Source organism: Lupinus angustifolius, chromosome LG17, assembly GCF_001865875.1.
Source record: "Lupinus angustifolius cultivar Tanjil chromosome LG17, LupAngTanjil_v1.0, whole genome shotgun sequence".
NCBI classification, from domain to species: domain Eukaryota; kingdom Viridiplantae; phylum Streptophyta; class Magnoliopsida; order Fabales; family Fabaceae; genus Lupinus; species Lupinus angustifolius.
The window spans coordinates 4,428,344-4,441,877 of NC_032025.1; the positions used below are offsets into that span (position 1 = coordinate 4,428,344).

The 13,534-nt window shown below is 33.5% G+C and overlaps 2 protein-coding genes across 7 annotated transcripts in view; both read right to left on the reverse strand.

Moving 5' to 3' along the window:
- LOC109331104 (probable cytosolic oligopeptidase A) overlaps positions 1-3,144 on the reverse strand; it is a 7,919-nt gene extending 4,775 nt beyond the window's left edge. For both annotated transcript variants that reach the window (XR_002105744.1, XM_019565399.1), the window contains exons 1-8: positions 2,916-3,144; positions 2,658-2,825; positions 2,413-2,536; positions 1,846-1,922; positions 1,206-1,349; positions 906-1,136; positions 744-834; positions 141-262 (exon numbers count right to left, since the gene is read on the reverse strand). Coding sequence is in view for 1 of the 2 variants with exons in the window: in XM_019565399.1 (XP_019420944.1) it covers positions 141-262; positions 744-834; positions 906-1,136; positions 1,206-1,349; positions 1,846-1,922; positions 2,413-2,536; positions 2,658-2,825; positions 2,916-3,125 (1,167 nt within the window). In the remaining variant the exon portion in view is untranslated. The remainder of the gene's footprint in view (positions 1-140; positions 263-743; positions 835-905; positions 1,137-1,205; positions 1,350-1,845; positions 1,923-2,412; positions 2,537-2,657; positions 2,826-2,915) is intronic.
- Positions 4,839-11,351, reverse strand: LOC109331105 (serine hydroxymethyltransferase, mitochondrial-like). Of its 5 annotated transcripts, none has more exons than XM_019565400.1 (16): positions 11,193-11,351; positions 11,004-11,051; positions 10,790-10,876; positions 9,896-10,051; positions 9,716-9,827; positions 9,089-9,213; positions 8,759-8,851; positions 8,165-8,257; positions 7,841-8,038; positions 7,616-7,720; positions 7,009-7,074; positions 6,793-6,870; positions 6,397-6,529; positions 6,187-6,336; positions 5,871-6,040; positions 4,839-5,121 (listed from the first exon to the last, which is right to left on the reverse strand). In XM_019565400.1, exons 1-15 carry the CDS (start codon positions 11,280-11,282, stop codon positions 5,892-5,894), a joined length of 1,683 nt encoding a protein of 560 aa, XP_019420945.1. In that variant the 5' UTR covers positions 11,283-11,351; the 3' UTR covers positions 4,839-5,121; positions 5,871-5,891. The 5 variants fall into 5 exon arrangements, with proteins under 5 accessions (XP_019420945.1, XP_019420946.1, XP_019420948.1 ...); XM_019565401.1 differs by having other exon boundaries at positions 4,839-5,136; XM_019565403.1 differs by having other exon boundaries at positions 9,716-9,792; positions 9,930-10,051; positions 11,193-11,349.

Consider the following 13,534-nt stretch of genomic DNA (forward strand, 5'->3'; position numbering starts at 1 on the left):
GTGACTGTGCAAATGAAAATTAACCTTCTAATCATTCCAGATGTGGTTATCATCTTATCTAGCAGGTAAATGACAAAACTCAAACTTTCTTAAAGTGTTTCTTCAAAGTGGGTAGGAGCCTAGGAGGGAGAAAAAATGACCTCATTTATATCGTATTTTGACTCACGAAGTCTCTCACTCCAAAAGTTGATGTCCCAATGTGTCAAATTATCACCTTCCGATGCACCCTGACTTTTGGAGAATTTCTTAAGATCTTCTATATCTACAAGAAAAGAAAGATGAAACAGTAAGTTAATGCATGACTGAAGTGGATTCATATATATATATAACAAGAACCAAATTAAAATAGACAGTCACTCAAAACTATTAGGTGTTCAAATTGGAATCATGCGAAAAAAGACATCTTGGTTTTTCTATTCTGGAATATTCAATAACAGCTTAGACCTAACTCCAAGAAGTCTATACACATGACACATTTTTTCTGTTCATAACTTACTATAAGTGGGTGAGCTTCGTCTTAATGGTAAGGTTGCTAGCCTTGTGACCTGGAAGTCATTGGTTCAAATCCTGGAAACACTCTCAACTTGTGAGGGTAACACTGTGTACATCTATCTTCCACAGACCCCACTAGGTACGAGCCTCATGTTGGGCCGCCCCCTTTTTATAACTTCTTATGCTAGTAAAATACAGATACAATTTAAAACCTAATGCACACTCTCAATCAGAAACATCTTATACAATACCTTGCACTGCAGCATCCCAGGAAGCTCTTCGAAGCTTCTCTAGAAGTTCCTCTGCTTTATCAACCGTTGCCATTTTTGTGGCCAAGCTAACCTGATGGGTCATACGTTAGCAACCTACAATAGAATTGTATTCTAAAATCTCAATAGTGAAAAAAATTAAACCTCAGCATAGTTATCGTAGTTGAGAAGCTTGGCCTTTTCCAACCTAAGTTTTAAAATTTGTTCAATTATTTCTGTATTATCCAAATCTCCACTAGATGCAAGTGATATATATGATCGGTAGACTTCCTCACGTAAAGAGCGGTTGCGAGCATGTTGCATAACAGCAATATAACTTGGAGCATCCAAGGTAATTACCCATGGCCCATTTTCAGCAGTGGCATTTTCATGCCCCTGAAAGCATCACCAAGTAATTAACACTTGGAAATCTAGTCATAAGAATTATATGTTGACATGACTTACCCTAGACACTGCATTTTGTGCAGCCAACCCAAGAGCAGTAGCAGGCAATCCTTCAATCTCTTTCTTATCTGTGATTAGCTTTTCAAATCTCTTTGTAGCATCAAGAACATTCTCATCAAATTTTTGTGATAACTTTTCCAGCTCCTGTGCATGGCACGTGATAAAAAATCAAACAAAACAAAAATCAACAAAAAAACAGCATCATTGCTTGAAATTTTGTTACAGTGTAAATCCAATCACTCCACTTCTAGAATCTGAGCCTAAGTGTAGCATCATTCAATCAATTTTTTACTTACTATATTTGGTGCAATTGGGAGTTAGGAATAATGCAAAACCCCTTACTGACATGCATTGTTAATAAAATTGGGACTTCAAACGATTGTAAATGGCTCCTTTTTGCTTTTGAAAATTTTCAACAGTCAATAATTCATGTTACTTATCCTGCTTATTTTGCTAGCTGTATACATTCACATTTTACATTTCAAAATATGTACATTTTCAAACCCCAAAATCTCATTTTTCCATCCCGGAGGAAAGGGTACAGACTTGGTTGCTTCCATAAAACAGAAACAATATAAAGCCAAAGTTTAGTACTTAATAACTATAGTATGTGCTGTTTTTAGTTGTTATCCGAACACACCTGTTCAATTCTGTTAAAATGTTCCCTTTTATCATCTTCAAGAGAAACACCATTAAGAATCGCCTCCTTTATCTGACCTGCAAAGGCACAAATGCAATTGTCACTAGATTAATATAAAATCTAAAATGGCAAGCCCTAGACAAAAAATTCATTTATGATCAAGTTGAAATGGTACAACATTTTTTAATTTAGCATGGGTTCAACAGAAAAGAATTTATCCAACATGGAAGACAGTCACACAGATATTTCCATATTACATGACAAACACAAAAAAGTAGAACACACTCTTTCTCCCTTACACTTGATACTGTTTTTTTGTTGATTTAGAAAAGTGATTGGATTCACATCACAGCTTAACAAACCTTGAAAATTTAATTTCCCAATGAAATTTTGTTACGGGAGAAGTTACAAGAGCGTCCTCATCACAGTTCTCCATTTTATTAAATGTTAATCTAGAAACAATTCAAGCAACATATCATATAAAATACCATGCCAATACATTTGGGAGTAACTTAGCAAAGAGATAAATTCACAATACAGTAACAGCATAACATTTGAGTAGCTTACTTTCAACTATACGTTTGCGAGCTTCACTCAGCGTCTCCCATTCGGGAGACTCTCGAATGGCTTTGAACGCATTATAAATAGGCTTGCTTTGCCCTAGTCTAAGCTGAAACTTCACTTTTTCTGGCTGCAAACAACATGTAAGAACTATTAGAAACAGTAACACTATCAAACACAAAAGAAGCACACAAGACTTGACCCAAAATCAAAAAATATTAAAAAACACAAAAACAAAACAAAAACAATACCTGAGTATCTTCAATAGCAGACCTAAGCTCAGAACTATCCTTAACAGATTTGAGATGGTTGACAATACCCCAAACCACAGATAACCGGTCCATGATCTTTTCCAACGGTTCCACTAACTTGGGCCATGATGGTTCAAGGTTTCGTTCCAATTCCTCCAAATCACTCTCCTACAAGGAAACCCCATCAAATGAAACAAAACCCATTACCCAAAATCGAATAAAACAACGAAAAAAATTCAAATTTGAAACAAATGATACCAGGTTCTTGAGGAGTGCGCGAATGCCGGGTCGCACATGGTTTGGTTGGACGACGTCAAAAGGAGGGAATTCGAAATCCTGAAGAAGAGGGTTGGATGCGACGTCGTCTTGGAGTGACGCGGAAGATGCCATTGATGAGAGAGAAGAAGAGGAAGCTAAGGAAAGTAGTGAAGTTGGACAAGGTGAGAGAAGAAAAAAAATTATATACATTCACTATTCCTATTTAATCATTCATCCATGTTACATTCTCATATGCAAAGGCGAATGTTTTTTTGTTAGATTCATGAAAAGTCTTAAATCTTTGGTCTGAGTCATGGATATACATAATTACATATATAGACTTATTTACAAAAGTAAAATAAAAATGAACAATGTACCTAAAAAGCACAAGCCTCTGCCACTTTGTTTGGAAATCTATTAATAAGTTGGTTATATTTTATCTCATTTCGCTTGTTATTTGTTTTATTATCTGATTTAGTTTCTTTATTATTATTATTTTTAATAGTTCACGTGTTTAATTTATCTACTTTTAATCTACTGAATGAATATTCTTAATTATCAACAATATTACATTTCATTTTCTGTTCAGGAATTGGAGACTCTATTAAGACTTTCTTGCCTTTGGCGAGATCTTTCATACTCTGAAGTACCAGTTTTATTATGCGGTGTGTTTCATTGTCTAGCCCTAGTGATTTAAACCGTGTAATATTAAAGATTTTTATACAATCAATACGTATATTATTCATTTGTTTTTTTAAGAGCCAATAATAATTAAAAAATGAATTGTGGATGGTGAACTATAATACATAAAACTCTTACATTATCGATGTATATGTTTTCTCTTAAATAAATAATATTTAGTTAGGCATTCTAATGATTAATGATAGAAAATAATACACATAATTCTGTTGTCTGGTTTTCCAACTTGTCTCTAAAGTAGAATAAAGGTTTATACGAGTAAACACTAGTCATGTAAATCATGAATTTTATCAAGGACAACAAAAATAAAGGATGTTACTGGTTTCAAAGATTCATTCAAGTAAATCATGAATTTTTAAAACCACGTGACTATTGATGTTTAGTTTATCTGCCAAAATCTTTCAGTACATCCAACGGATTTCTACTTACAACCAAAATCTATGGATCTACATGCATCTCTGCATTTTCAACCAGTCAAGTATTAATGCAATATGTTGCATGGGGCTGATAGTCATTGGAATTGTTATAAATGGCTACTGATCTTAAAAGAATGAAGATAGAAACATCATATGACACAATCATTTATATCAGCACCCAACTGGATTTTACAAGTCTGCCAAACCAGCACCAATGCGCATCGGCGTGTTTCGAGTGTTGCGAGGGGAGTAATAGTCCATTTCATTAGCATAGGCAAGTGCATCATCATTGATGGATGTGATGAAGGTGGCAGAGGTATTTGTCATTTTTTTAGTAAGGGTGTCAACTATAACAAAACTATAAATAATACCATGCTGATGTTTTGAAGTGAAAGACTAACTGAAGAACTCAAGTGTTTTGAAGTGAAAGACTAAGGATAAGAAAGTGACTGGTTTCAAAGATTAATTAAACCATGAGTTCTTTATAACCAAATAACATTGATGTCTTTTTTATCTGCCAAGAAAATTCAGTAAATCCCACAGATGTTCTCTGCAACAGAAATCAATCGATCTATATGCATCTCCACATTATCAACCACCCGGTTAGTAACGCAATAGTTAGTCAAGCAATACTGCGATATATGTTGGATCGAGCAGATAGCGAGGTTGGTTTAAATTGCCATAACTGCCCCCTAATCTTAAAAGAATACAAAAAAGGAACATAATATGCAGCAAAAGAGTCATATAAGCACCCAGCTGGATTTTATGCAGTGAAAGAGGCTGGTTCGATTTATGGGAGAACATCAGAAATTCTAACTGTAATAATGTTTTATAGGAATCACATATTCACACCCATTGAAGCAAAGACAAACCAGAATGTTTTTAGATATTCGGTTATTTCAAGCCTTTATTGCACATGTATCTATACATCTCAAGAAAATACCTGATGATCAAGTTTTTTCTAGATTCATACAGAGATAAAAGGCTCCTAGGTAATTTTTTATATAATATATGATGTCCTCCTCCTTCAAGATTCAGGAAAACTGATCGCCTTGAATTGCTTGCGCTTGCCAATAAGATCAAAGTGTTACCTGTCACATAGCAAACTAAATACGGTATCAGAATACAATTTTGTGTAGTTTAATTGTGAAAATTTGATCTGTAAGAGTTAGAGTATTAAATGCACGCTTTTCTTTATTGGAAATGTCACGTTTAAATACCACTTCAGAAGTTCTCCCCAAGGTTAATAATAAATGGTATCATTTTGTTTTTTAATATATGTTGGATATATAAATTTAAGTTTTGAGTGAACAAGCAAATGAAATTTAATGATGCACACAAACTTTTGGTGGAAACAAACGACATTTGTGTTCAAATACTTCTTGTCTACAATGAAGATCAACAAACACAGGAAAATTGAAATGAAAACATTAACGAGAAAAAAACTAGAAGAAACCAGAGAGTCTTGTAGTCTGGTGTCTATAAATTTTACATTTTACAAGGCTGAAGCTTATGATAGAAGTGCATTTCTCCAATTTGAGGTTGAATGCAGTATGATTTGATTCTAACCTTAATGATTTAACATGATTTGAAGTCCAAAACCATACAGTTGTCGAACATTTTCTTCTTTGACACAAACATGTTGGAACACAGATACTCTAGAATTTCCTAAACAATGATTATATGCATTTTTCAGCTCAAGAGGTAACCTTACCAGCTTAATTGCATATGATTTGATAGGAGGGATATTATTGATGAACTAATTTGTATCCCTTATCAACATAACATAATACAAACAAATGGGGGTAGAAAAATGACATTATATGTTTGACAAGCCTACCAAATGGAAGTTTTTCTTTTCTCATTTGTTGTACTTCATGGTTGCTTTCTCAAAACCAACGGTGGGAAATTGTTTTGCGTACTCCTCAACATCGTGACGAAGCTTTCCAATCTCTGCTTGGAAGTAAGATGATGACTGAATTGTGGCCAAGAAGTCCTTCAGTTTTGCACCTGATTTAAAAAAATTCAAAAGCAAGCACATTTTAGCTTATTTAAGCACCTAGAAACCCCACAGCAGTAACTTATCAACATTTGTACCAGCATTGTCCAGATAAAAACAAGCGCAAATTCAGAACAGATATTGAAGATACAGTAACCTTTGCTCTCTGCCTTAATCTTCACAGCTATATTTACAGATGCATCAAAAAACTCTGCTACCTTAACAAAATCCTCCTCAACAAATCCCCTGGAAGTAAGAGCAGGAGTTCCTGAAATCCACAAAGAAATATCAATATCGAGTAATTGAATAAAAAACAAACTCTGTGCTATAAAGCTCCTTCTATATGTAAGTAATTGAATAAAGATATAAACAATGAATGAGCTTTTACCCATCCTGATGCCACCAGGAACCATAGCAGACACATCTCCAGGAACTGTGTTCTTATTAGCTGCAATATGAACCGCTTCCAACACCTTCTCAACTCTGGAACCATCAATACCCTGTACAAAGATTTTTTGAAAACGGAAATTGGTCGCACTTTAATATTAATGTTTAGACGAAAAACTGTGGCTTTATTTAATGAATACGACAATATGTTCCATTTATTAGGGCACACAATTTCTCAGACTAAATCATAACAGTAACTAGTAACTTCATCTCAGGTTTATGACTATAACACAAACAATTATCACTGAATGTTACATTTCGTAACATGGAAGACTCAAAGATGCTTTCATGAAAATACCAAGTACTTTTTGGTTACCTTGTTCTTCAGATTTACCAAAACTAGATGATTATCAGTTCCACCAGAAACTAGCTCATAGCCCTTCTCAGTCAGAGCCTGCAACATATTAAGATTTTAGTGTTAAAATACGAGTTAATCGCTCTGGTCTACCAAGGAGACCAACCCCTATGTTATATTAACATCCAATATCTGTATGAATAAGTTCATACAGTTCAGTTCTCCTTTATAATGTACCTGTGCAAATTTTGAGGAATTACTGAGAACCTGCTCTTGATATGCTCTATACTCTGGAGTCGTAGCCTGAATCCACATATGAAAAAGAAACAATAGATACTATCACTATATGAATCACATACATCACACGCTCTCCCAATATCAACTATTTACACACACACAAAAACTAGGAAGACCCGTGGATCCAGCAAATTTGGTGTCAGATATGATCATCGTGCACGAGACTCCCACCTAGTGGGTCTGGGAAGGGTAGACGTACGTAGCCTTACCCCCAGCAAGCAGAGAGGCTGTTTGGAATTTCTGAAAGTTACACACTTCACTGGATAAAAGAAAGTAACCCATGATTCAAACAAAATCCAATTGATTTCAGTCAAAACTATGCCACGGTCCAAACAAATCAGCCCCTCAGACAAACCTTCTTAAGCACAAAAGACGAAAAACCTTACTCATTTTCCATTTAATTGTCTGTTGCAGTTGCAATTCATTATACAAACCTCAATATCAAGAAAAGAAAATTAGACAGTGACATATATGCCTTTCATCTGTCTTTCACAATTGAAACAACAATTAAAATACTTATCAATCATAATCTTCTCTACTTGTATACCTGCTTCAATGCAACAGCTAAACCAGTAATGGTGTGGTTGTGAGGACCACCTTGCAGTCCAGGGAAGACAGCTTGATTGATTTTGTCCTCATAGTCATACAACACCTTCAAATAAGAAAGAAGAATATGAATTTGGCTACAAAGTTTTTTATAGAAACAAGCATGAAATGGCCAAATAAAAGTCATTATACAATAATGTCAGATGAACTTTGTTCAGGAATGCACCTCTTTTCCTTGTTTGTTAATTTCTTTTACCCCTTTCCTGAAGAAGATCATAGCTCCACGTGGGCCACGAAGTGACTTGTGAGTTGTGGTAGTCACTACATCAGCATAATCAAAAGGTGACGGGATAACATCAGCCGCAACCAATCCACTAATGTGTGCCATATCTGCCAACAACACAGCTTTCTGTTTATCACACACCTGTAACATGATTCATGAGTTCAACGTTAGATGTTCCATAAAATCATCAAAAGTAAAAATAAAAAATTCTAATGAAGGCAATCTATTAACATTTCCAAAACCGTTAATGTACTGCGTACACATTACCTTACGTATGCGTTCATAATCATACAGACGGGCATAAGCACTGGCTCCAGCAACTATTAATTTTGGCCTGAAGAGTGTAGCCGATCTCTCCAACTGCATTTCAAAATTGTTCACATCATAAAAAAAACCTTGAACTGACACAAAAGTGCTATGCATGTTTCTGTGTGCGATGCTGCCAAATTGAGAAGTTTGAACTCAAAAAGGTTTAAATTAATGGCCCTTTAATCAGAAAGGTCGATGACATTATTGTCCATGTAAATAAAACGAACATCACTTAAGTAAGTTCTGATTAGCATTCATCAGAACATGATTTTGGGAACTTCAGACTTCGAAAAGGGGTTAATGATAAATATTTGTGGTATGGTTAAACCCTGTAAATGATGAGGAATTCAACTTATATGCATGCAGCATTTTACTGGACTTACCATGTATATATCTTAATTCTAAGATCCAGTCTGCAATGGATACTTATAATGGGTATGTTCAAGTTAATATGCAAATAAAATTCTTATAATTTTTTTGAAAATAAAACTACTCCAGAAACGATGAATATAGCCAAAGGATCATGACTATGATAAAAAACTGCAAAGATACCTGGTCATAGTCAATGTATCCTGTGCTTTCATCCAATCTGTATGGCATTGTCTCAAAAAATATAGAGACTGCAGATATCTTTTTGGTGTCAGTCTGCATAGTGAAAATGGTAGTAACTATTAATATTTCATCTGGATAGTTCTCATTCCCAATAATGGAAATACAAATACATAAATAAGTTCAATTTTTATAAATGAGTACAAATTTATTGGCTTATTGCTACCTAATCTCTGAAGAAATTCGCAGAAAATTGACAGAATTGGTCAAGAACCCATATATCTATTATAGATTTCAGTTTGACATGAAATGGAAGATGGAAATTACTACTACCTGGTATCCATGAGAAAGATGGCCTCCATGAGGAAGATCAAGTGCCATGATTCTATCATGTGGTTTTAGCAATGCAGTATAAACATGAAAATTTGCAGGAGAACCAGACAGAGGCTGCACATTCACTGCAAATTAGAGGTAACAATAACATATGAGCAAACTTACTATCCAAATATATATTGAACCTCAAAGAATCTCATAGGAGACTGTTAAAAACTAGCAACCAAAGACTTTAACTCTGAGATTCTTAGTTGAAATGCTACTCTTAGTCTCTTAGCATATCCATTGCTAATATAGAGTTCAATGAAAAAAGTAATATGGCTAAAAAAGTATTGAAGCCCAAATACTAGAGATATGCATACATGTATGCTTACAACAAGAAAACAAAATAAGTACAGTCTATATGAAAAAGCTAGTGAGTTTGTCTCTACAGTGAGCAAGTAAGGGTGTATCTACCCCTAGATCATTTAATATGTTGAGATTTCTAAGCACTTGACCAAAATAAGGGTGAATTCATCCTTACTTGCTCACTTTAGAGGAGCTTTTTCCAAATCTATAAAGCAAAAAAGAAAATAAAAATGAATTTTATCATTACTGATTTGTCTGCCTTGTGTTTTTAGTTTTTACCTCCCCATTTAGCAGGATCCAACCGAAATGCTTCCAGGGCACGCTTCTGGCAAAGTGTTTCTGCCATGTCAATGTACCTGAAATAAGAAAAATCCACGATCATTGAATTGGATTCAATCGAGTACTCTAAGAATAAAATACAAAATGCTCACACTATTTATATTGGCATCCATGAATTATTAAAACAAACACACAAAGTGTAAGACTGACATACTCATTTCCTCCATAATATCTTGCACCGGGATATCCTTCACTGTATTTGTTAGTCATGACAGAGCCAACAGCTTGCATTACAGAAAGAGAAGTGAAATTTTCTGAGGGTATCAGTTCCAGTCCCTTCACCAAAAGGGAAACAAGTAAGATGGAAATTGAAATGCAAAATTTAAAATAAAAAAAAATCCTGATGGTGGACCCAATATTCCCCCCATGTCTGAGGAAGCATCATATCACGCAACATAACAACTGCATCATATCATGCAACATAACAACTGCATCAAATATTTTACACAAACCCAAAAAAAGGAGATTTTTTTTCAAGTTCAACATGCCAATATTGCAGAGAAAGATGCTAGCAAATAAATTAAGCTAAGACTGAATATCACACCAAGGACCAACTCTCACAAAAGCTTAAGTTCTTATACAGTTATACCCATGATATATTGATACCATGCTAAGGACTAAGGCTTATAAAAGCATAAGCTATTAGCAAACAATATTGTTTCTTGAACATTAAAAAAGGGACATGGAGGTCATGGATGAGCCTCAACATGCAATAGTAAGGTTGTTTGCCTTGTGACTTAGAGGTCATGGATTCAAATTCTAGAAACATCATCTTCGCTTACATTGGGTAAGTTTACGTACATCTACCCTCCCCAAATCTAACTAGGTGAGAACCTTGTAAATTGTGTTGTCCTTTTTATTATGTGAGATATCCATAAATATGCATGATATCAAATATGATATACTTGTACCCCAAAAAAATATGATATACACAATTTGATGTTCAAAGTTAAAACCCGGGAATGGCTCGTGAAGAATGACATTCTTATATCACTAACAAAGTAATAGTGATACCTTCCATTGTCTAGCTTTCTCAAGCTCAATTATATCAGCAATCTCAGGATCAACAGCCTCAAGTGGAGCATTCAATTGCTTTGGCCACTTCAAACACAATATCATTCAAATAAAAAACGTCATAAAATAATTACTGCATGGGAATGAATCTCACATCACAATAACAAACATAGAATCCACAAGCAACGACATATACTATCTATAATAAGCTTACCGAAACACGTTTCTCTTTATCGTAAACAGCTTCATCAGGCAAAGAAGACTACAATAACAAAAAACGAATCCAACGTCACAAGTCAAGGAGCGATGAAATATGAACATAAATGGTTAATCATGAATAATATAGATAAGATAAGGTTAAGAAGCATAATTGGAATTTGATTTGAAAAGAAGAGAGAACGACCTTGTTGTAAACAGAACCAGCATTGAAGAGAGGACGCAAAGGTTTGTCCATGGAAGATGAAAGCCTCCGAAGTGCCATTGCCATTGCCATCTTAGAGACACGCACAAAGTGTGTGTGTGTGTGTTTGAGTTCCTTCAATTATAGTTTTGGTCGTTTAAGTTGTGTTTGTCTTTAAGGTTTTGGTCTCTTTATGAATGAATAAAATAATGTAAATTTACATTTTTTGGTTAAATTCTTTTAATTTATTGCATGTTAAAGAAGCCACTTAGATGTAGCTAATTTTGATTCTAATTGGGAACCTTATCATATTTGGTAGAGAAATTATTACCAATGTTATATATGAGCCACATTTATTGATCATGTAGTTGTCAATTTAAATATGTCTAACATCAAAGACCATATACTATTGTTGTTGTGCTATTCCCTTCAATGATAGAGGATTATCGTCTTTATTATTAGAGAAAAAAATATTTTTTACATTTTATTTTAAAGATAAAAAAAATCATTACAAATAGAATGGTATACATTTACTATTTGTATTGTTTTACATATCACCTCTCTCTCCGTTATTGAACAAGAATGTGACTCCTTAGTAAGTATTGAATTCATATAAACAGCTGTATTTAACTATTTTTAATGATTACATTATTATCCTATAAGAAGCATATTCATCAACACTAATGAAATGAATTATTTGTGATATTATTTAAAGAAGGTTCAGTAAAAATAAATAAAAATGTTGGGCTAAAAAATAAAAATGTTGCTTTCATATATTGGCAACAAAAGCAGGCCATGAAAGCCCTATCTGCAACCAGTATTTCTTGGCCACAAAGTAGCTGATAGACAAAGTTGATAGGGTAACTCAAAATGCTTGAAACAGATGTTGCCACCAAAGCTTTGTACTGTTGCTTAGACGAGTGAGGACATTTTATCAACATACGTGTTATCAAGTAAGGGAAAAAGAACCCCACATGATTGATCCAATGCTAAAGTGATCATATAAAATAGGGTTAGTTCAATACAAATGCCAACTAAGAATAATTCAAGTGCAAAAGAATTGTTTCATAGTTGATAAGCTGGTAAATTTAAATTCTGTTGTTGCTGTGAGAGTTTTTTAATAGTTCAGTACACTTGTATATGGAGACCACATTATTTATTTAAGATGTGTATTATCATTTTATTCCTATTTATTAAAAAATATAAATTTAATTTACATTTAATTCATTTTTATATTTTTAATTAATGAAAAATAGTAAGTACATTAAACTATAGAAATTTTGGGACAAAAAATATAGTTCCCTCCACAACATTATTAGGTTAACTCTAATCCTGGTGAGCCCCAACACACAACTTACCTTATTTTATCTTTAATCACATTTCACTACATATATTCGCCTCTTGTCCTGATCCTTTGCACCAAAATGTCCTCAAATTAATGTATTAGTAAAATGTTCCGAAATTAATATATCTTCTAATATGTAAGTATGACAGTGTAAAGGTTTTATATACTATCAGCAAATTGTTTATTATTTATATGTTAAGTAATATAAATTAATGATAAATGATGTGTTAATAGTGTAAAATTTTTTATACCCATGATGTATAAATTTTAGGTCATAAAATATATGTAGAATGCCCTCCACTCAAAATCTTAGCCCCAGAAAAGAATGAGGGCCATTTAAGCTCGGGCTAAACCTATATGGGCTTTTACCACTGAAATCTTAAATTGAGCTAAATGGCTACATTAGTTACCTAGGCCTAATATTCTGGAGGGTTCAATTTAATCATTCAGTGTAAAAGTTTATATATAATCAATATATTATTTATTATTTGTTTGTATTATTTTTTTGAAGATTCAATAATAATTAAACATTAAATGGTAGATGATATAGCAAAAATATATAAAATACATACATTCTTTCAGTGTATATATTTTTTCTCTAATCATATCTCATTACTAGGGATGACAACAAACACAAATAGTAGTTTCATGTTATCCATTCTACATGCAAGAAATTTTACTTCTACTCGCTTGTACGGGTACTCCACTGTTAGGTTTTAGTGTGTACCACATATACACCGATACATACAGATACATGTTAGATGCTATAAAAACTGAAAAAAACTTTATAGAAAAATTTAATGTTTGTACATTTGTTATGTTAGATACTTGTTAGCTCAAACAAAAGACAACGAAAATAAACATTGCTTTAATAGAGTGTGCAAGTATACCATTAAATTATACAAATAAAAAAAATAAAAAATCAGTAAATTTGTATATCACAGGTACTTGTGGATACAAATATTACTATACTTGTGTCCACCCAAAAATGTTATGGGTG